We start from the raw sequence: 25,688 nt of genomic DNA, 5'->3' as shown, positions 1-25,688 counted from the left end.
TGATTGTCAAACTAACGATCAAATGAAGTGGAGATGTAAGCATTCATAGGTCACTGCGCGGCCTTCAACAGTGAGAAAAACATATAGCATAGACAGCTATAAACGATTCCGGCATGCAAAACGCGAAACAATACAAAAGGCAAAAAATGACTACCTTAATCATGTTATTTATAACAAAATGATTTACGAAAAAATAACTATTGATAATATTCCAAAATTATGTTAAATTCACAAAGTTTCTCATGTTTATGACGTCACAAGTACATCAATTTAATGACAAAACACATGGTTAACTAACATCATACTTATTGCATTTTAAAAATTCGGACTTACGCTTTACTTTTGAAATGAGGTTTCTTGCAAATATATTCTTTTTAAATGGATTTTTTTTATATATTTTTTAGTAAATTCATAACATGGGGCGATGATGCTTATTTTCAACATTTATATGTCCCAAAATGAGATTAAATTTATACTTAACCTTTGTTCTGCCCCTCTCTCTACTTTGAATCTTCATAAGATATCAATTTGACTATTGTTGTTGTACACCTATTTGTGACATTATGTTCACGCATCGTTGTCAATATAATGGAATGTGATGCGACTGTCGTACAAGTGACAGGTTAAGTGCTATAAAACCAGGTTCAATCCACCATTTTCTACATTTGCAAATGCCTGTACTAAGTCAGGAATATGACAGTTGTTGTTCATTCGTTTGATGTGTTTTATCATTTGATTTTGCCATTTGATTAGGAACTTTCCGTTTTGAATTTTCCTCGGAGTTCAGTATTTTTGTAATTTTACTTTTAACTGTATTTATACTGGTTAAATTCCAAAGTTGTGTTTCTATACTAGAAAGCAGTTTGTATACACAATCAAATATCTATGAATAACAATTTTATCCATAAAAGATGCGTGGTTTGTGAAACAGCTGAATTTATAAAGTGCAAGATCGAAACATTATGAGGTAGTGAACAAACTTTGTCAACCCTACAACCTATTCTTTCTAAAAATGTGTTTTTTTATTGCCGACCTACCAATGACAAATATTTATTGTGTACCAATCAGCAGCACTTATTCTAAAATAAAAATCCTCGAAACTACATGTAGTTGTTAATAATCATGACACCTAAGTGTCAATAATACGATTTTGTATTTATGATTTAAGCTCGCAAATAACACATTTCTATACTTTCAACTACATGTATTATCTACATTTGGTTTGTCACTAACATTTGCCGCTATAATCAATAATCTGCATAAACAATAAAAATATAGTTTGCATCAAAAATGCATACAGAAGGAAGACATCATAACAATTTTAAAAATAAATCTGTGTTTATTTATAACGCTTGAAAGTTCCCTAGGATTCGATTAATCTAGCATCTTTGTAACAAAAATAGTTTAATATAGATTTTGTTTTAAATTAAAATAAACATGCACAAAAACTTTGCGTACTCACGCAAAAATATACACATGGCGTTTACTTGTCTTTTCTTAATATGATTGGTCCGTATGTAGCTGTAAAATACTGTTTTCTGTGTGATACATCTTGATTTCCCCCTTTGTTTTATCTTTCTTGTTTTAAACTGAATATAGGTATGTTTGTTTATATTGTTTTTATATAAACCAGCTCATGTTTTCATTGAGGATGCCTTTGATCCTTTGGATGGAGACGAAAAATATCCAAACGTAAACAGCTATGTTAAAAATTTCATCGCCTGCATTTACACGGCTGGAAGGTACTATATTTTACCTAATTTACTAAAACCATTATGTCATGCATGAAAAAAATATTGAAATGAATAGAAACATTTATAATAACTAGACAATACATTAAATAACGGAACAAATACGACAATTTAATTTGAATATATCTCAATTGTAAGTGTCGGTCTGATCGGTACACATACAAAGACTACCAGTATATGAACAATGCGTGACTAAAAGACAAGAGCAAAAAGTCAAAAGACTGAGAGACTAAAGGACGAAGGCTTAATGATGCAAGATACGTGAGCAAAAATCATAAAAAGAAAAAGCATATAGTTTTGGGTTTCATTTTACTGTTATTCACAAAATGTCAATTTGATTTTGTTTTTCTGGGTAGTGAAGGAGTAGTATTTCCTTTTGAATAATATTTGATAAATCACACGTGTGGAAATAATAAAGAATTTAAAAATGATCAAAAAAGTAATAAATTGACTGCCTGAATCGTGAACAGAAAAATACCATTGTATGTTCATCTATTGTAAATATCTCCATCCAACAATCATATAGAAATAATCATTGTCCAAACTGTTTGCATATGTAATTAAAAGAGAGTTATATATGTTAATGAATTAAACTGGAGGGAAAAAATAAAGTTATCTCCAGAAAAAGGCAATTTTGATAAACGAAATTTATTGTCGCGGTTGTGTTTTGGTTTTGATATTGGTTATGCCTCACCATTATACAATTTCTTGATTATGACGTTAAAGAGGGAACGTTTATCTCAGCTAAAATTAGATTTTCTGTTTACATGTATGTTCCTTTCATTAATAGTACCTCTAATTATTTACGTATTTATATATCCATGACATTCAGATGCTTAGGTCTTAAACTTCCGATGAAATTAAATAAAAAAGACGCACTTTAGACACACAAAATGTATAAACAAATATTTGCATTAACTAGCAATGATTCAATACCGCTGCTGGATGATTGTTAATCTCCGATGTTGTCATCATCTTTGTAGTCAGTAATTGCATGATTTAAAATCAACCATTCTGAAATTCCCAGTTGATGAATTAAGAAAATATTAACAAAATAATGTTCCACCTCTCAGTCATATTTGACCCTATATGAATTTGGCTGTTCCTTTTTAGGTACCTTTTGTTCGTATGCGTCTTACGTTTCTATGTTTTATACATCCCTTTCAAATGGTTTGTATGGGAGTTTTTGATCCATAAAAATACTGTTCACTGACGGGGATACCAAGTATTACGTGCATTTTATACCCAATATCTATAAGCTATGCATTTCGATTGTGATTTCATTAATTTTTTTTTTGGTGGGATTCGTGTTGTTTATTCTTTAGTTTTCTGTGTTGTGATTTGTGAACTATTGTTTGTCTGTCCGTCTGTCTGGTTTTTCTTTTTTAGCCTTGAAAAATACAGTACATTCATATAATACAAAAATGTAAGTCTTTAGTATGCAATGTTCACATGTCTTTGTATTTTTAATCAGATTTATAGAAAGGCAGCCAGTTTGATTTAAAGAAGCAAAAAGCAAATTTTAGTTCCAATATGCCATTATTCTTTCAGAGAACAATCTTTTATCTTTTTGTTTACTTAATTTTCAGCTTTATTCATGGTAGGAATATTACGTTGACTGATGGTTATATGCATAGAACTCCCTATGGCGCACAAATTTGTTGGATTTTACCGGGCGGAAATAAACTAATTGCTCACCTAAAGGATAAAACAAAAATTCGTTGGAAGAAACGATGGAATCAGGTATAAGAAATCAAAACCTTATGAAACGGTGAATAACTTTAATTTCTATCTATTTCGTCTTGTTTATATTTTAAAAATGTTTTTACCTTATGTGTATTCCGTCGACGGCTGTAACCGAATCTAATAAAATGAGACAATAACAAATGAAGGTTGATGCCTATATGCTGAACACAGGAATTAGACAACAAGACAGCTATTGAAAAGAAAAGCAGATGTGTTAAAATTGCTAGTGAGCCAACTCCCCATTAGAGACTAAAAACAGCCTTCATCAATGGGTAGACCAAACTTTAAAAGAGCCCAAACATTAAAACAATATAAACGGGAACACTTATAGTATGGTTTATTAATGTACAAAACAATACACATACAGTTGTGTAAATGTACAATATATGAACAAACTCTGTGATCCCGTCTTACTCAACAGATCGATTCAAAGCACAAAAGCAATTAAAAAACACTTAGCACACAAAGTAGAGATCTGAGAGTACTCACAAATAATAAAAGATAATTGAAAGTCAATAACAACTAATAAAAAGCATCTATCTAGGACTGAAACACAAAACATTACACATCAAATGGATTAATTTTGGGGACATCATAAATAGATATAGACAAACATGAGTTCAGTACAATGTCAAAACGATGTCAACGACAGAATGTAGACACGTTCATGGTTATCTGTATAACAGTACTATCTAAAAAAAAAGGCGAAAAATACCAAAGTGACATTCATTCAAACGCAAAAATCGAAAACAAATTGACAACATCATGGCTCAAAATGAAAAAGACATTCGGAAAAAGTACAGTACACGTACGGTGATCTCATGAGCTCTGGAAGGGTAAGCAGATCTTTCGTGTAGCTTGCGTTTGTACACATCTTGTAAAAAATCTAATTCGGTATGTCACATTCGGAGAAGAGGGGACGGGATGACGGTTATGACATTTGGAATATATTCGTTGTCAAATGTGAAACGGATTCTCCTTAACAGTTCACCGTAAAATTTACAAAGGGAAGATTACTCGTGAGCAGCATCCGTCTATCATCATAGGAATTACAAGTAATATTTCAATATTCATTGACAACAAAATCAATACTTGTTCCAATATAAACACTATTCAAAGCTTTCAACACAGTGCTAAACTGTAACAGTCTAGAAAAGTTTATTTGAAGGATCAATAAATTTAAACGAATCGTATCCAAATTTATGGACTATATAATCATTAAATTAAACATCACCATTAAAAGTAGGATATGATATATGTATCCCGTTTGTTAGCAAAATCTTTGTATCAATGAAATAATTAAGTTGTGGTTTTACATATCTTTGGTAACGAAATCCTAAACAAAAACATTTACCAGTGATAGAACGTTTATGTTCACAGACATCCAAAACGTTTCACAAGACACGGACATGCCGAACGAGCTGGTAGATGTTCAGCTTGTATGAGTGGACCAAAGGAACCTTTCAGTCCAAAAAAGTAAAATTAGCTACATTTGTAACATAATGTAGTTTTATCGCATAACCCATTCAATATGATTATGTAAATGCTAAAACGAAAATAAGAGAACTAATCTTTACCATAGTAACATCTTAAACAATAGAATCCATTATAACTTATGTATGTTGTATTCTATCAACAGGTTATGTACATGTATTATATTTTAAAATGGTGTATTCATGAAAATCACGGTGAGTTAGGGAAGAAAGCTGCATTGGAAAATACATATATCTTAACGCTTGATGGTGACGTTGATTTCAAACCCGAAGATGTACGTAATTTAATTAGACGTATGAGCAAGTCTAAATTAATTGGAGCAGCATGTGGAAGGATTCATCCTAAAGGAACAGGTTTATTTTAACGCACAAAATAGAAGAGATTTTTTTTTTTTCATAAGCATAAACATCTAGAGTGAACTGGGTGTGAACACATCCTCATAATAGTTGTTAAATTGACTGCGTGTTTGTATAGATACAAAACGCGGCATCGTTAAGGTTAAGGTTGACAACACTATCTTGCTCAGCAAAACGAAACCTTACAACACCTATTTAGGGGTTATAAGTTGACTGTATATGTAAACTGGTTTTGTCTTCACTTATATGTGGTAATACACGAAAGGAGATATGATATATAAGCTTTTAAAAATTTGGTAAATGATTGGGTACGGGATTTTCTCGCTGTGTTGACCCATTGGTAGCCTTCGGCTGTTTTCTGCTCTTTGGTTGGGTTGTTGTCTCTTTAACACATTCCTCTTTTCCATTCTCAATTTTTTTGTCGATATTTCATGCATTTAATGGTGACTTAAGTGCAGAAGAAATGTCACTTGTTATGTCAAAGAGATGTTATAAACATTTGAAAATTTTAAGTTGATTTGAAGAAAATGATTGTAGCAAAAGTGGTAACCAAAAAAATACCAAAAGATAAACCAATTTAATTTTTTTTTTTTTTTTTTATGCATTGTTTTTACATTGGAATAAAATTGAAGATGGGTATTATTGTCAATGAGACAACTTTCCAAAAAAGTTAAAATGTATTGTATGTAAGCAATTTGAGGCAACAATAAGCTCTTCAACAATGAGAAAAAAACTCATACAGTATATGTAAATATAAAAGGATCCATTTGAAATAATATGAACCTTAGAAATCGTAATCTCATTATCATTGTGTTTCTTCAGACAGTTTATTTTTTTAAACTTTAATCAATTTCTACCATGTAAACCGTTCTTTAAATAAATATAAAGAAGATGTGGTATGAGTTCAAATGAGACAAATCTCCATCCAAGTCACAATTTGTAAAAGTAAACCATTATAGGTCAAAGTACGGTCTTGAACACGGAGAATTGGCTCACACTGAACAGCAAGCTATAACGGGCCCCAAAATGACCTGTGTAAAACTATTCAAACGAAAAAAACAACGGTCTAATCTATATAAAAACGAAAAACGAGAAATACTTGTGAACCACATCTTCAAACGACAACTACTGAACATTAGATTCCTGACTTCCTGAGCCTTCTTATCCGATTGAAACATTTTTCAACCATTTGAGTATTATTTCGTAACTTTGATAAAATTGATGTCACTCCGCCAGATGCGTAATGCGACATTTATGTCTTTTATATGATGTTTGAGGCCAATCTAAAATTCATAAATTGAAAATATACCTACCAACTAAAAACGAAAATAAATTCTGCGCATTGTCTGTGAAAACAAACTCATCAAAGATACCTGGTTTATAATGTTGTACGCAATACGCACGCTTCGTCCACGAAAGACCCATCACTTACGCTAGAATTAAACAAAGTTCCAGACCAAATGAAGTACGAAGTTGTTAGACATTAACCATCGTTTTACACTCAAATAAGTGATTGCAAGTATACAATTTAAAAGCATGTTTTCATTTAATGTACTGACTTTTTAGATATTTGGAGAAAACATTTTAATGTAAATAATATGTTTGATTGTGGTAACATTATTCCAGTTCAAACAGTTGTTTCACTTTTTAAAAAAAATGGAGTATGTTCCATAATTTAGTTTTAACTGATTTCAATTTCTTTCACATCAATGATTCTTATTGGTAAATGAATAATTGTGCTAAACCGAAAGTTAAAGTACACTTGTATATTGAGAGATCTGTTGTCTGATTTTCTCTTTTTTTAAAATGTAAAATAGCTTTCGCCGACCGAAATATATGGATATTTGCATTAATTTGACGTAAAACAAACATCAATCAGTCAATCAAAGAAATGCTAGAATCCGTTATTTTAATTAAATTGTTGGTATCATTTTATTTTAATAACGTTGCTTTTATTCGCTAGCATTTTCGACCATGAAACCTTTACTGTATATCTTTTCAGGGCCAATGGTATGGTATCAGAAGTTTGAATATGCAATTGGTCATTGGTTGCAAAAATCAACAGAACATACATTTGGTTGCGTCTTAACCATGTTAAGCAATCAAGGTTGCTTCAGTCTATTTCGGGGTTCCGCTCTAATGCATCCAGAGGTTTTAAAAAAGTACACAACATTTGCAAACACAGCTCATCATAGTATTCAATATGATTTAGGTAGTGTGACATTTTAAGCCCTTGTAAATATTAATCCTTATGATATTGAAACGCTAACAATTTTAAGACAATTGCTCTTGAAAATAACGAAATACAGAATGAGAAAAAAGTGTATGATGCATTAGGTCAAGTAAGTATTTGATATGAATATTTCAAAACACAATGATATCTGTTAAAACCAAAACATTTCTATCTTAAGCAGGATAAGTATTTTAGTGATAGTTGTTATCGTCACTGAATGAATACCGGACAGATTTGTAATTGGAGATAAATATGCATGTAGTTCATCCTTTATTGGACAAAAGTAGAACAATGGAAGTATTAACTAAATATGAACGAATGTCTTCGAAATTATACTGCACAAACATTGAAATTTTATTTATTGTTTCAAACACTGACAAAATTTAAAAACACATAAGTCAGCATTCTATGATGTCCTGACCATGCGCCGACAATAACCCATCTATAACAAGTTTAAAGATCTTTCTTTTGCACACCATACTTCAGTTTAAAACATGAGCTCTTAAGGGTTTAACAACAATAAACCATTTTAAATTGGGTGAATTTTCCCTGTCACTTGCTTACAGTTGCTTATCTACAGACAGTGGTTAAAACATGTTATACTGAATGAACAATCAAAGCTTCCTTAGTCCATTAAATTCATAATTCAAAAGAAGAACAAAAGGACAAATACAAACACACAATACCTCACATAAAACAAGATCAAGAACCGCAAGGCACACCAAAAACACTAAACAGTCTTTGAGTTATTTATGGATAGAAAATATCTTGTGATCAGTTGCTTCCGTTGAAATATAAAAAAAAAACGAGATCGGGATTATGAGAAAAAATATGATCATCATCCGACACACATATTCTATTTCACGGTTTAACAAATCGTGATATTGTCAATAAACATTTGATGATTCCAACTGTCCATTAGAACTGGTTGTACAATAGTTTTGTTTTAAACAGCACGTTTGCAAAAAGAAACATTGCCATCATTTCAGATATTCATATTTTAGATGCAAGTGCACATTGACATTGTCTATATTTTTATTAAGTTTGACGTACGTTAAATGCTTGAACTTGGTCACTTTAAATTATATTACTTGCAGTGAAGTATTTTATACGAGAATATATGATACAGCAATGTTATTTTTGGAGTTTTCAACCAACAGCTTTGTTATTTTTTGTGAGCATCATGTAGAAGCCACCTTGTTTGAATAAGTATGTACAGGTTTTCCATTTCTTTGTTTAAACAATCATATTTGCATAGGAACTATACATTTTTATTTTATTCTAATTACCGACATATGGTTAAATTAAACCGAAAGAAAGTTTTGTGAATGCATATAATTGAGTTCATCCCTCTACATTGTACCTAATTAGTCAATCTCAAATGTGTCACGTTAGTTGTTGTGTTGCTGGTTTTTTGTTTCGTTTTTTAAGGAACGACTGCTGATTGACGTGGAAGGTTTATAATGCAACTTCTGTTATCAATCAAACATGTTGACCTAGTCTAACCACTAAGGTTGTCTACTCGTGCTGAAGTACATTAATTGTTCATTTTTCATTGTTTAAAATTCAAATTTGAATAATGAAATAGTTCATTATTCACTGTTCAGTGTTATGTGATGAATAATGAATAATAAAATAGTTTATATTTCAGTATTCAAGTTCACAAGTGAATAATGAAATAACAAATATATTTTTGACTCTGACACTAGTATATTTTTGTTTTGTTTCAGAGAATAAACTAGTGGGTTTCCCTAACTATTTTTAACAGAAATTCCTTGGTTTAATGTATGGATGACCTGAATACCAAAATATATATAAAAATTATTTTACATCGTCTTTTTTTTTAATTTTCACTGAACCTTTGCTATTTTTAACCTCATGGTTATAGATATAACTTGTCGATTGGACCGTAATGACCATAAGGGGTTACGGAGGACCTAAATGAAAATTAGGAAATAGCCAATTTTTAATAGTGTAATGGATATTTTGAATAATGGAATGGACTGCTGCGACCCCTCAGCGCTAATTACAGATATATCTTATACCTCATTCAAAAAGTCATCAATAGAGGAACAAAATGTAGATAGTAAATATGTTCCGCAACGACTATTAGAGGAGGAACGGAGAACCTAAATGTCGAAATATGCGTGAACATTAAGAAAAAGCTTATGTGGAATAATGGAATGGACTGCTGCGACCCGCCAGCCCCTAATTACAGAAAGATTATACACATTATGAAAGCTTATTTATAGAGGAACAAAATGGATTTAAACAATATGTGCCGCAATGACCATAAGAGGGGTTACGTAATGAAAAATATTCACTGTATACCTCTTGTTCCTCTATTGATAAGCTTTCGAATGAGGTATAAGATATAGCTGTAATTAGGGACTGAAGGGTCGCAGCAGTCCATTCCATTTTCAAAATATCCATTCCATTATTCAAAATTTGCTATTTCTTAATTTTCACATTTCGGTCCTCCGTAACCCCTCTAATGGTCATTGCGGCACATGATGTTTATAACCATTTTGTTCCTCTATCAATAAGCGTTCAAATGGTGTACATAGTTTTCTGTAATTAAAGACAAGCGGGTCGAAACAGTCTATTCAATAATTCAAAATAAGCTATATCTTAATGCTCACGCGTATTTCGACATTTATGTCCTCCGTTACTCCTCTAATATACGTTACGGAAAATATTAACTATTTACCTTTTGTTCCTCTATTGATAAGCTTTCGAATGAGGTATAAGATATAGCTGTAATTAGGGACGGAAGGGTCGCAGAAGTCCATTCCATTATTCCAAATATCCATTTCATTATTCAAAATTTGCTATTTCTTAATTTTCACGCGTATTTTGGCATTTAGGTCCTCCGTAACCCCTCTAATGGTCATTGCGGCACATTTTATTTATAGCCATTTTGTCCCTCTATCAATAAGCTTTCAAATGCTCAAACAGTTTTTTGTAATTAAAGGCAGTCAGGTCGGAGCAGTCTATTCCATTATTCAAAATCAGCTATTTCTTAATGTTCACGCGTATTTCGACATTTATGTCCTCCGTTACTTCTCTAATATACGTTGGGGAACATATTTACTATATTGATAAGCTGTCGAAAATGGTGTTAGGTATATCTGTAATTAGGGGCTGAAAGCTCGCAGCAGTCCATTCCATTATTCAAAATTGGCTATATCTTCATTTTCACGCGTATTTTGGCATTTACGTTCTCCGTAACCCCTTTAATGGTCATTGCTGCACAATTGAAGGTTATATCTATATTCAGGGGATGAAGAATAGAAAGTTCCAGTGAAAATTAAAAAAAGACAATGTAAAGGATTTTTATATATATGTTTTGGTATTTAGGTTATCCATACATTAAACCAAGGAATTTCTGTTAAAAATAGTTAGGAAAACCCACTAGTTTATCCTCCGAAACTTAAAAATTGATAAAGATAAAAATTTCAAAGAGTGTTTTGATTTTTTTTTTCCTTATATTGATTTGAAAATTTGTCAAGATTTCAGAAAAACGGGATATAGTGTCAAGTGTCATATTTTTTTTTTTTATTTCATTATTCACTATTCAAAATGAATACTGAAATATAAACTATTTCAGTATTCATTATTCATCTCTTAATATTCTGTAGTTAGACTTTTTTGTTCACATTTAATGTCGTTGATATATTGCCTTAGCAGTATTTGTATATATTTATAGAAATATTTTGGTACAATGTACTTCAGTTGTCAATTTCCTTTCAATTTTTTTATTGAAACCCCACTTTTGAGTCTTATCTTGTCGAAGCATGCGTCTGGCAAAATTTTGGTTTCATGATATACATGTGTAAGACCTATTCAAACCCAACTGTTTATCTTGAGCAGTATTTGTTTAACCCATCCAGTTACTATGATTATTTGATTGATATATGTTTACTATACGTTCAATGGTAAATATTGAATGCATGTTAATAGACCAAAACTAACTAACAATCAATACAATAGGAAGGTGCCGTGAAAAAGGTCGGTTGTGATGAAGGTTGGGATATTTAGAATGAAACTATAAAATAATTTTTAACTAAGTATAAGATTGAGACGACAAAATTGAACCCTTGCAACGGAACTTCCATTGACTCCTTCAAAAGTAGTTTCACCCGAGGAATCGGATTTGACGTCAGAAATCTAAAAAAAAGATGTTTCGAATACATACATTCAAACCAAACAAATTGATTGCACACTTTGGTGAGTGTTTGTACTGGTTTTGGAAAGAATATCAAGTGACCATATTTTTATACCACAGTCACACGTAGAGTACCAGTCACTATAAAGAATTGTAATACAAATAAATAGACACACAAAAATTAGCAGAAAAGATACAGTAACAGTTTTTGCTTAAAAAAATGCTGAAAAAAAAACATTTCACAGGAGTCAAAAGGAAAGGCGACCAATTTGTAAAAACTATTGTTCAGAAATAGTCAACATAACAATGACATCATAATTGTCTATTTTAATGCTTTGTCTGTGGTCGTCATGTGCCACAAAAATAACATAGAAACAAATATCATGATCAAATATCCTAATTAACTCGAACAAGTCTTGGGATTAATGTAAATGATCTGATTGTACAGAAATGTAAAATCAATAATATGTTCAAATTTGTAAGAATTTAATGAATAACAAATATCCTGACAAGTTCCGTTTCAAATGATTAATTATGTAGAAACTGCACGGACATATCGTGGTGGTTGTCAAAAGAGGGCATTCAGCATGTTTAGGACCAGATAAACTTAGGTTCAGAAAAGATATATGTATGATAATGATAGTATTTGATTTTGATTCTATTGATCCCCCATTGCTAAGAATGCATCAAAGCGAAAACTGGAAAAACCTTTAAAGACTTCAGCACTATTGAAACTTTGTGCTACCTGTCATATGTTTAAAATGAGATTAATTACCTGTATGTTTCACTATCTGATCTCCTTGACATTTATAGAAATATGATTGGATACAAGAAACTGCATGAGACCGTGTATGTTTCATATGGGCTAGTAGGCGTGGTTTATTTTAATATACGGTTAGTAGTGGTGTTACGTCCCTTTGTGACAACAACACGGTGTTGAGGGAAAATCTGAAAGGTTTCAACAAACGAGGAAATTGATAATGAGTGATTGAAATAAATTCATATAACACATTACAAACTAACACATTGTTATTGTGAACATTTGTTTCTGTATAGAACAAAAGACTTGATCCATATGATATACTACTAGTATAAATACACAATGCAAAGATAGTCAATTAGATAAATGTGTTACACAGTGTGCTAGTGACCTTATACGGTATATATGGAATTAACTGACCCAATATATATCATATTAGGTCACTAGCGCACTTTGTTACTATTACTATTCTGATTTATTTTAGACTATTGAAATGCAGATATAACACAATGAAATCTATATTAAAATGAAAACAATACCGAACTCCGAGAAAAATTTAAAACGGAAAGTCCTTAATCAAATGACGAAATCAAAAACTCAAACACATCAAACGAATGGATAACAACATGAACAACTGTCATATTCCTGACTTGGTACTTAGAGAACTCCATATCATAAAATTGTTTATGGCACAACATATCACATGAACGAACACTTTAAACTTTTCACACGAGCCAAACCATGAGTTGTTCTAAATTGCAACGTTATTGTTATGACTATTAAATGGTTTTCATTCGCTTTGTTTGAGCTATTGTTTTGACATTTAATAAAGAACTTTACGTCTTTAAATATCCTTAGAGTTTGAAATTTTTTGTAATTTAATTTTTGCTTGAGTATGATTGCGTCTTGGGTTAACAAAACGAGCGGTGGGCACCAAAGTATATCTGTAGAATGTTGAGCATAAACATATCTCCTAATTCAAAAATTCTATTTAGAACTACATTTCATGCAATTACTTGTGTTATTTATTTATTTACTATTTTGTTTAAGTTTAGCCATAAGATACTCCTTGGTCTTATTTAACTAAGTTGTATAAATATCTTGTAGATGAAAACAGATGGTTATGTACTTTGCTAGTAAAACAAGGATGGCAAATAGAGTATTGTGATGATTCACATGCATATACATATGTACCAGAAGGATTTAATGATTTATACAACCAACGTCGCAGATGGACAAATTCTACATTGGCAAATATTCTTGATGTCTTACTTGATTGGCAAAAGGTGAAAAAGAAGAATGAGAATATTTCCTATCTGTATATTGCTTACCAGATGTTTTTGTTTGTATCAACGTTGTTAACACCTGGAACAATATTTCTGACAATCTTTGGATCAATCATTGTTGGATTTGATGGAATACCACCATGGTTATCCCTTATTCTAAATTTGATACCTTTTGGCATATTTGTGCTTATGACACTGTATTCGTCATCTAACAAACAGGTTTGTTTATTAAGTAGCTTCTTATTTAGCGGAGTTGTTTTATACTTTATATTGGTAATGACTCAATAAACAAATTGACATCGTGCTGCATGCAATGATGTATTTATTCAATATATAATCTTGAATTTATTCAGTATATAATATTTGTATTGATTAAAAATATAATCTTGTATTGATTCAATATTTATTCTTGTATTAATTCAATACAAGTTCATGTACAGCGATGGATATATAATGATATTTTATAGTTACATTATGCATTTTGTGTATAACATGGTTGTATAAGGAAAAATGTTGACTGTAGTGTTATACCAGACATAAAACATAAGTTCAATCACTATAAAACCAATATGATATGATTTATATGTAATTTGTCTCCGGTAAAACACAATTATCCTTATCTCCCCTTTATATTGGTTTACAATAGGGAATTTATGTCATAATCGAAACGGATGAAATAAGGCATTTAGCGAATATAAGAGTGTGATTGATTTCCGTTGAAACTTAATATGCGTGTCTGCGGGATGCATCGAATGGAAATATTCTGTAGTTAAAACTGACTAATTTTTCGAAATGGCCTGCAAATTTCATCAATTGGAGTAGGGTATTCTATTAATTGCTGATTTGTATTTTTGTTCAGTCATTAATAGGAAAATAATGTCATTATTGGAAGTGAAATTAATGTGATTCATTTGTTGACTGATTCGACCGCGACAATTCACTTATTTTGTTAACCCAAAACATTAAATCAAACCGACATAAAAAATCAAATTGCACGTGGTCGCTTTCTATTTATATTGATGTTTATACTTAAATACACGTGAAATACTTATATATATTATCTAGTCCATGCATTATTCATTGTTTATTTCAGAATTTGAAATTTGTAATTTGGATATACGTTTGAGTGTTTTATATAATATCAAATATGAGAATTTAGGTCAAAACGGTGATTATGAATTTGATAGTTAAAGCCCATTTAAGAAAGCAATTACTTCCTAAATTCTTTACTTAAAATTATTAACGAATTGAGCCCCTCCAAAAAATATTAAAAAGGACTATGTTATAGGATTAGAAAAGCACTGAGGAATTTAAAACTGAAAATTCATACTTCATGTTTCATTAAGTATATATATTGGCTACTAAAATATATATGATACTAGAACGGTTGATTATTTGATACCGGGTTTGGTAGTATATTATATAAAAGTGAATTTTATATTATCAATAATTTGATATCACTAAGCTGTATTACCCGTTAAAAGAAGGTGGATGTCAAATTCTAATAATTTGTATATCTGCTTTATACTGTAGCTTCAGTTTGCTGCCGTTTTATCCTCTGTTTACGTGATTGTTATGATGATTGTACTGATTGGTGTGGTAAAAGATGCTATAGGTGAAGGACTCTGCTCTATGACGACGATTTCTATCATATTTGTTGCAGGTGTTTTAGTGATAGTGTTCTTAGTTCACTCGAAGGTATGCAATGAAGTATTTTTGGGGTATGAATACTTGACACAAAATCATTACACATATATGAAAAAGTTAGAAATTATCATTGTTTACTAAATGAAAAAGATATGTGATTTTGTAAATTTACATTTTACCATTCCAATTTTATAAATCTTTACAACAATCCCAACGATCTATGTCAATGTGATGTTTTTTTTTTTTAAATGTATCAAAAATATATTCCAAAACCAGCATTAGCTCAGAGCTTATGATATCAAACAACGAGCTAGTATTTCTATTAATGCACATATTTGATCCATAGTAGTAATAACAAAATATAAATCAAGAAGACACAAAATATAAACACGCTCTTGAATTAGACACAATTAACATGATTAAAAAAGTAGTGCTAATATTGGTGTTCTTCGTCTCAACGTAGACGGTCTGTTTTGAAATACAATTCAAAATAATTGTGTCTGACCAAATTGGTAGTAGATATATCATTATTTGTTAGAAAAACATTTCAATATCTTTACAGGAGGTTATCTTCATTATGCAAGGATTGGTGTATTTTGTGGCTATACCTTCAATGTCCATGTTGATGTTTCTGTATTCAATTGGAAATCTACACGTAGTACCATTTGGTATAAGGAAAACTAATCTTGTGTCTGCAAATACAAAACCAGGGACCAAACATATACCGGAAAAAGATGAAAGGGGATATTTTTGTTCAATTGGGAAATTTTTCAGGTATGTTAATATTTGATATAAAGTTTGCGATTTCTATAATTTCAAATTGAATAGTCAATCCTGTAATCTTTGTTGTGACCATTACACTTTGATATCTTTTAGTAAATCTTTATCTGTCGAAACTGTAAACTTTCTTTCTAATTCGCTTGTTTTTTTTTTCGACTTTAATTGAGTATCTTTTTGCTGATTTTGTTATTTAACACATTCAATACAATTAATAACGTTTTATAGAACATCAAAGTAATGTGTTTGAGAAATAATTCATGCAATTCACAGATTTACTGGAAATGTTTACATTGCCAATGCTGATATATATAATAATTGTGTTCCAAGGAATATAAAATCAAATATAATTGCTATTAGTGTGAGAATGATAAAAAAAAATCTTTATATTGTATGAATTATTTCGATTTTAATTTATTGAACAAGTACCGAAGTTTTTTTAAAGCTGAAAAATAGATCAGTGGGCTGTATGTGTGACTGTTTCATATTATCCCTGTAAGCTATAAATGACCCAGAAATGACAAATGTAAAACAATTTAAACGACGAAATTAACTTTTTTAAAATGATGTACCTGGGACAGTGGTGTTACAGAACAACACAATAAAATACTATAAAGATCAGTTGAAAAGGCTTAACTCATCAGATAGTTACAAATAGAAATACATTTAACAAAAACACAGAGTGGACGTGCATGTGTACTTATACATCCACATAAAAGAAAGACAATAAGTACAGATCTGAACGTACTCGCAGTTACTGACAATAAGTTCATAGCCGATAACAACGAACGAAAACAATCATGTATCAATGATAAAAAATTCCACCAGTACACATCCAACATCCAATGGACTTATTAAAAAGACGTCATTAAAAAAAGAGACAAACTTGAACTTGTGCAATGCCAAAATACAGGTATCGACAGATTGTAGAGCCTTTAATGTGAATATGTTTATAAGAATAATATTTAGTTCGATTATAATTTACTGATAATAAAATCAATAATACCAACACAAACAATATTTAAAGATCTATTTGCATTGTTGAATTCGTAACCTTTTAGAATATGTTTATTTAAAAGATCGATATGTTTACTTGGATCATTTTCAAATTTTCGGGCTCGGTAAACAACATTTTCGTATATTGAAGCAAATCAATGTTAGATGCTTTAAATACAATGTTCAATGATGTTTTACAATGTAAAATGTTAAACATTTCAGAATAAGGTTATTACAAAAATAAACAACTGCAACATGAGCGCATGATACGCCCGTCGAGTTTTCAAAGAATAAAGTTCAATAACTTTTCAATGTCATATCAGATATTTATAAAAATCCAAAGGGAGGTTATCATAATAGATATAAATTAGTCACCGAAGTTTAATAAAAAAAACTACTCATAGCACTTTCGGGATATTGTCCAAAAACTTGAAAGTCACCCTTTTTTATGTATAAAATCCCATAACTCGGAAACGTAAAATCTAACATTTATAAAAATCAAATGGGAGCTTACAATAATAGATATATAAACAATTCATCAAAATGTCAGGAAGACTGCTCAAAGCATTTTTGAGTTATTGTCCGAAAACTGAATAATCCTCCTTTTTGTAATGAATAAAACCCCATAACTCGGAAATGTAAAATCTAAAATGTATTAAAATCGAAAGGGAGCTCATGTCAATATATATTAACAATTCACCAAAGTTCTGTTGCAAATTGGTGAAAGCGTTTTTGAGTTATTGTAAGAAAACTGCAAAATACCCCTTTTTGTAATGAATAAAACCCCAAAAAACGAAAATGCAAAATCTAACATTTATAAAAAAAAAAAAGAAAGGAATCTCACGTCAATATACAATTATGGCCCGTAGAAAAAGGTGAATATCCAAAATTGTCAACACGAAAAGGTTGTGTTTTAGGGTTGACAATTTTGGATATTCGTCGCTTCTAAGGGGGCACAATTGTTTTATTATACCGAACTAACAGTGGAAGGACTTTTTGAACAATTGAAAAAGAACAAACATACGTTTAAGTTCAAAAATAAATTTGTGTCTAATTACCATTTCTCGTATACATGTACTACAAAGGTAGAATATTTTTGTAAAATATTGATGGCCCTAAAAAAGGACCATTTATAAAAAATATCCTCGACACTAGATGCATGTCCAAAGCATTTTTCCGCGTCACTCGAAGGGCTTCCTGTAACGTGAACGTTGCCATTTTGTTAACTTACGTCAGTGACGTCATTTTTATGGGAGAGAACTCGCGTACAGACCAAGAAACTCAAAAGGTTATTTGCCGGTGAATGAAACGGATATCCCCGCTGGTGTAACTTTCATTTCGTCCTTCCTTGCAGTTAAATGAAAATTATCTGAATTATTCTATGTCACATGATTACGTGTTATCCAGTAGAATTGTTTATAATATATGTAAGGTATAATAAAAGATATAAACAATTCACCAAAGTTTCATGCAAATTGGTTGAAACATTTTTTAGTTAATGTCCAACATGCTGACGACGGATAGACAGACAGACGGACGGACTGACAGACGGACAACGGAATACCATAATACGTCTGTTATAATTAGTAATTTTAACATGAATCGAATCTACATTTACGTGCTGAAAATATAACATCGTAAAATAAGGATGCAATGTTCCGTTAGTAACAGGTACAGCTAAAACTCGATATAAGTCTTTGTATCCAAAACCTAAAGAAATATACAAGTAAATGTTTAAGTTATTTGGTTACGAAATCCTTGACTAAATTATTTACCAGTGTTTCCTATATTTATTCATTGAAATCTTTAACGCCACCACATATACGGTCATAGCGGTCGAGTTAGGATATATAAACATCGTAAGATGAAACCAAAGGAAAAACATCACACAAAATGTGATAATACACCCCCACGTCCGGTCTGTGTTTTCGTTGGATGCTTTATGCTTTGTATCGATCTGATGAATTATAATTGATTTGTATACACCTGTTTACAGGACGTAATATGGTATGCCCTTGTCCGTTCTCCGACGGTCTGTGTGTTCTTCTGTTGTCAACATGCCGAACAAAAACTCAAATACGCGTTTACCGATTTACATGAAACTTTAGGGAATTGTTTCTATCTATTAATGTAAGGTCCTTTTCGATTTTTACAAATTTTAGATTTTAGGTTTCCAAGTTACATTTGTATGGGGTTTAATTTATGAAAAAAGTGGATTATTTTAGATTTCGAACAATAGCTCAAAAGTGCTTTAAGCAGATTTCATGAAACGTTGATGACTGTTCCAATACCCTAACTTTAGCTTTTATAAACTTCTGGTATGGTATTGATGAGTTATAAAACTTTATTCTTTAAAAAAGCGACGGGCAAATCAATCGCTCATGACGCAGCTCTTTATTATAGGTTATTGTTGTACTTTTACAAAACTGTCGGTAAGGAGGTAAAAGGTGGTTGACGCCGGTAAACTAGTTTAGCCCCGCCATATTCTATATTTACCTGTCCCAAGTCAGTAGCTGTAGTTCTGTGGTTATTGTTGGTGAATGTCAGTCATATTTTTTTTCGCAAATTGTTTTGTTATAGAATAGGCCGTTATTTTTCTCAATTGAACTGTTTCATATTTTTCATGTCGGGTATTTTACAACGACTTAAAAGTTTGAGTTTTCTCATTGTTGAGGGTTGTATGATTGCCTATAATGGCTTAAATCCACTTCATTTGAATAATGGAGGAAAGTTGTCTCATTAGCAGAAATGACACATCTCCCTATTTTAAACCTGCGACTGACTTAAAATCCTTATCTTAAGCCTGGATTTCTAGTATTCGTTTTATCATTTGATAAATTCATGCTGATGATAATGTGAACTTGTAAATCATGTAAATGGCAAATCAAAAAATTTACCGTCTGGAGGTGCGCCTTACAGAGGTGGAACGTACAAATTGGGTAATCAGTAAAATGTGACATGTTCTATTGGTATCGGGATCGGATTCAATCTGGAATTGTTAATTACTCAGATTAAAATTTTGTTGATCATTATTTTTTTTTGTTAATATTTTTTTTTTTGTAATTTCTGTCGTTTTGTATTACATAATTAACGTTTTTTACGTTGGCATCAATATTATTTGGTCTTTCTAGAAATGTGTAGTTTACTATCCATATCGGTACACGGAAAAAAGCATAAATGGGATCTAAGTCGCCATTGTGAATAGCCTATCCTTCTTTAAATAAAAAATAATTAAGAATATTTCTACGTGACTATATATCTTATGAAGACACTCATGTCCTTCCAAAATTATTCTTCTATCGGAAGCATGCATTGATTTTCCGATCAACGACATCCTTACTCGGCTATCCTGTCATTCAGGTCAAAATGTTCCTATTTCCCGGCAAAAGCACCGTGACTGCAACGTTGTTTCTCAATATAGATGAAATTAACGATAATAAAAACTCCGGGTTCGTTTGTTACAATGAAAATCACTCATAGACAGACGAGTGTTCTCTACTGACTTGAGACCTAAGGTCAATCGATTAGATTTAATACAGATTTTCATGTCTCGCGTCCTTCATAGAATATCTAAGATATGGATCGAAAATGTCTTCAAAAACAAACATGGCATGTAGTTGCAATGTCAGATAATCCTCTTATCCATCTCCACTGAAAATATCTAATATTTTCCCCAAAACTATTATTTTTATTTAAATAAAGGAATGTGCCTTTCTGTCAGATTTCGTCTACATATTTCCATATGAAGGATTTATGTAGTATTTAAACAAACGCGGATTTTGTGGTACAAGGGGCTGCTATCCTTATGGAGCTTCATACATGTATTATAAATGCATAGACTTTTAACAAGTATCACTCCAAAAGTTGCGCTATCAGCCTTTTTCCCATTTTTTAAAATCCCAGATCTGAACCTGATAAATCAATATATTTCAGTAAATACTCGATTCGAGGGATGTGTCTAGCAGGAAACAAGTGAGTTATGTTACCCCGTTTGCAAAAAATGTTTTATTTGTTTATTTTTAAGTTTCTTATGGGTTTTTATTAAGAAATTTGCTTTTGATATAAATATAGTCATCGTTTGTTGATGTGGTTCATAAGTGTTTCTTGTTTCTCGTTTTTTATATAGATTAGACCGTTGGTTTTCCCGTTCGAATGGTTTTACACTAGTAATTTTTGGGGCCCTTTATAGCTTGCTGTTCGATGTGAGCCAAGGCTCCGTGTTGATGACCGTACTTTGACCTATAATGGTTTACTTTTATAAATTTTGACTTGGATGGAGGGTTGTCTCATTGGCACTCATACCAAATCTTCTTATATCTAATAAACGATTCCATCCAAAAGTTTCCGAATGACAGAGTTATCTCCCATTTCGTCTCTGTTATTGAATTATTTAAAAACGACACGTTTGCCAGATACGTTGCTCTCGCCGGGCAATTGTAATATTTTGACCTGAATAAAAGAATAGCCGAGTAAGGGTGTCGTAGATAGGAATGATTGATGCATGTTTTTCAGCAAACGGGTATGGATAGTAAACTGCACACTGCTAGAAAACAATGAAATGTTGATGACAACGTTAGAAACGTAAATAATGTAATACAAGTAGATAGGAAATAGGAAAAAAATTGAAAACCAAGGACAAACAAAAACTTATTTTTGTTAGTTAATGTTTATATTCGCACAGTATATACCAACATAGACGGGATTTCCAATCCGATAATGTAGCGATGCATTGTTGTCAAATGCTTTCATATATAAATAAATAAATAAAACAAAATTCTTATGCGACAGTTGAATCCACCATGTTCCACATAAGAAAATGTCTGTAGCGAGTCAGAAATATGATTGTTGTTTATCATTCGTTTGGTGTGTTTTAGCTTTTAATTTTTGCCACTTGATTAAGGACTTTCTGTTTTGAATTTTCCTTGGAGTTCAGTATTTTTGCTATTTTCCTTGTTCATAAATAAAAACTCTTCTTTTATTTCTTCAAGCTGTATGTTTTGTCCAACAAATACTTACAACAAAGATGATTTCCTTTACTCAAATGTCATGAATGAAGTCAGAGATGTAAAATTTATGGTGAACACAGATAATGAAGCTACAAAGGTGAAACAGATGATTAATCAAGAGAAGGATTGTTCAAAAGGTAAATAGATAAATAAAGAAAAAGAACAAAGATAGGATGAAGATAATTAATTGAATGAAAAATAGGACACTGTAAAAGGAAAACAGAGACCGCCACGTCAATCAAAGTATCTGAAAATAGTCATATGTTACGTCTTTTGCCTTAATATAGGCTAGGCTTTGCTGTGACACGTCTTAGGTTGTATACGAAGATTATTAAGACGGTCCTACCTAAGATCTTCGAAGCCCACCCTAAAGTATGTCATGCTCATTTTCATAGTAAAAAAGATTGGATTTATTCTTAAATTACACCTCATATGAGAATGCCGGATTTTGATTGGTTGGTAGCCAGTGTATTTTTCACATATTATAAATTGTTTTTCTCATTTCAAACGACTTTGGCTGTTTTTTCACAATTGCCAGTGAACGTACATGTACCTCAAAGTCCACTCTATGCCGTGGTATTTGCCATTTTGGATATTCCTTTTCTACCCTCGCAAGCCTCTTCATGCTAAAATTATTCGGAACCTCTCATACCTTATCTCGATTATTAAGGCAACAAGATTAAGCAATATCGATAGATAGAGGTAATCCAAAAACTGTAAACAAAATATGTCAGACATCACGACTGCGATGCATCCTTGTCGTGATCCTATATTGAAGATTGCACTGTGTATATATAAAAGACAGTTATACAAATGAACGATTTAATGATGGAATGACAATGACGTTTACACTTAGATACCATGACGTGTATCAGTACAAATATAATTCCCGTGGTACTATGAAGGTCTCTACTTATCCTCAAAATTATGCATAAACATGTTTATTGGTAACAGCTTACTAGTAAAACATATTTAAGAGATGTTCATTCACTTGTACAAAAAATTTCAATCAAAATCTATTCGGTGTAAATAAAAAGATATTTTATGTTATGGAGGGTATTTACAAAAAATACTAGTCTTGGGACCGAACTTTCTCGCCCAGCTGCTTCAAAAGATCTCATTACTGCAAGTAAAAGAATACAAAGGGACAAACCCAAACTATGAATGAATGAATTAAGGTAACAACTTGACCGAAACAAATAAGTCAAACATACAAACGCAACATGAAAATGTAATATATGGTTAGGAAGGATATCTAATCTTTAAAATATTTACTATAACAACTATAATAATGTCATTAAGGCGAAGTGTACGTAATTAACTACTCCACAGAATTTTTTTTAAATTTTACATGTGGATTCTGCTTGTAAAAATACATCAGACAATAAAATAAAAAAAGGGGGTAACCGTTTTCGTTTTTCAGATACAAGCTGTTGAAATTAACAGCATGATAAGCCAAAAATACAAAGGATATATAGGGAAAATCATAAAAATCGGCAGATATTTTTACTTTATCAAGATTTTCTAATTCGTTGCTCCACAGAATTTTTTTAAAAATCGGTATGCGATTCAAAAATGAACGACGAACCCATTGGTGCAAAGAAAGTCCTTAGCAACCGTGCTAGTTTTCAAGCTATATCCTGTGGAAGTTTGATTTCTAGCGGAAAGAATAAAAACAATCGGCGACGTTATTGATGTCTACTGTAACGTCATCACAATTTCTACTCTATAACGCTATTATACCGTACAGTGTCGTAACAAAATCGTGAGTGTGTATAACCCATTTTCTTAATTATTGCAAATGCTCAAGCGTAATCAATTAATAAGGAAATAAAATGACTATTTTTTAAGGATATTTCTGCTGCCAAAAAAAAAGCAAATTGGCAAATAAATATACTGCAAGTGAAAGAAAGTTACTATATAGACTTAAACTCCATCTTTTTTTAATTAGACAGGGTTCCACTTCTTTTTTGAAATGCTTGTATTTATAGCTGACTATGGGCGTTGATCATTGTTGAAGGCCGTACGGTTACCTATAGTTGTTAATTTCTGTGTCATTTGGACTCTTGTGGAGAGTTGTCTTATTGGCAATCATGCCACATGTTCTTTTTTTATATTGTAATGTTCTAATAATTATGAATCAAATATCAAGTTTAAAATTGTCCCAGTAAACACAGCGTTGACAGAATGATTCTATACGTATTTAAATAATCGGTTATTTGGGATCGCGTATACACTTCTTTTTTAAAATCTTATTTCTGCATGTTTGTATTTTAAAAAAGTGAATATAATTTGCTGCATCTTTTCATCCTCACCATTTCCGGCGCTATTCGAGGGATTGCGCACAAAGCCCATTTTTTGTCAGGTTCACACGCGTGCACGTGACACAACTCTGCAATTTTTAAAAAAAAAATTCCTGTCTCGATCGCTTTCCCTTTTCTTTAACTACAGGACAAAGCATGATTTAATGTTTGCTGGAGATTTTAAGTAAAAAAGGAAATAATTTTTTGTTCCATAATTTGTTTAATATCCACATGCACGACTCCCAAAAAATAAGAAAACTGCATCTGCATATTATCTTGAGAATTTTTATGACTGTAATAAGGTCAAAAGAAGAACCCGCATATGAATTTTAGCAAAGTAAAACAGACCGGAGTTTTAACCTCACGTAGCACAGATCCTTCCCAGTGTTAGCCTTAGCATTGCGTATATTGTGTATAATGCTATAGCATTGTGTATTGTGTAATGCTAAAGCTTTGTGCATAGTGATATGCTATAAATTAATGTACTGGTGTAATGCTATAAGAATGTACCAAGAGCGATGCTATACGAGTTTACCTAGTATAGTGCCATACAAATTGTTCCTGTATATAATGCAAATGAATTGCAGTTTTGTTAATATAATATGAACATAAGGAGCTGTGGTATGATTGCAAATGAGACAACTATCTGCCACGTTTAAGGTAGATCGGGTGTCTTTTTCTGAGCGTCCGTTCTGATCATGTTAATTGCAAAAACTTTTTTGTTTTAAAAATATTTTACCAAGTATCATTTAATATACAACAAAATACCTAAAACTTGAAGTTTAAAGATTGAACTATCAAGAAATTAAGTGTCGCGTAAAGTATATTTAAAATTTTTGGGGATTTTTTCAAGAAAATAAGGCCCGTGACCCCTTATTCAGTTTTATTTGATATTTCGGAGTTATTAATGAAAAGCAATTCTCTCATCGAATTTTAGCCAATTCTATCGTTTAATGTTTCTGCAATAAGGAAAACTTAAGTTTCTCCTATATCAACAATATGAAATAACCCAAATTTCGTTAATTTCAATGTGTTATTACGAAAAAACAAGGTCCGTGATCCCCAGTTTTTATATTGAAATTTAAAATTACATTGACACAGAAGTCTTACAGAAGTTTAAGAAAAATCTATCGTCCAACATTTAGACACCCCAGCTACCTTAAAG

General features: G+C 31.4%; 1 protein-coding gene across 1 annotated transcript in view; it reads left to right on the top strand.

The window, feature by feature from the left end:
* The window catches only part of LOC127717706 (chitin synthase chs-1-like), a 75,506-nt gene that overhangs the window by 34,600 nt on the left and 15,218 nt on the right, over positions 1-25,688 (top strand). The window contains exons 12-19 of the mRNA XM_052223468.1: positions 1,634-1,742; positions 3,341-3,494; positions 5,137-5,344; positions 7,350-7,559; positions 13,616-14,013; positions 15,328-15,492; positions 16,004-16,215; positions 22,203-22,357. Coding sequence (XP_052079428.1) covers positions 1,634-1,742; positions 3,341-3,494; positions 5,137-5,344; positions 7,350-7,559; positions 13,616-14,013; positions 15,328-15,492; positions 16,004-16,215; positions 22,203-22,357 — 1,611 coding nt within the window. The remainder of the gene's footprint in view (positions 1-1,633; positions 1,743-3,340; positions 3,495-5,136; positions 5,345-7,349; positions 7,560-13,615; positions 14,014-15,327; positions 15,493-16,003; positions 16,216-22,202; positions 22,358-25,688) is intronic.

This window comes from Mytilus californianus, unplaced genomic scaffold, assembly GCF_021869535.1.
Source record: "Mytilus californianus isolate M0D057914Y unplaced genomic scaffold, xbMytCali1.0.p SCAF_10, whole genome shotgun sequence".
NCBI classification, from domain to species: Eukaryota; Metazoa; Mollusca; class Bivalvia; order Mytilida; family Mytilidae; genus Mytilus; species Mytilus californianus.
Note: the sequence above shows the minus strand (reverse complement) of the source record. Positions and strands in the feature narration are given on the sequence as shown.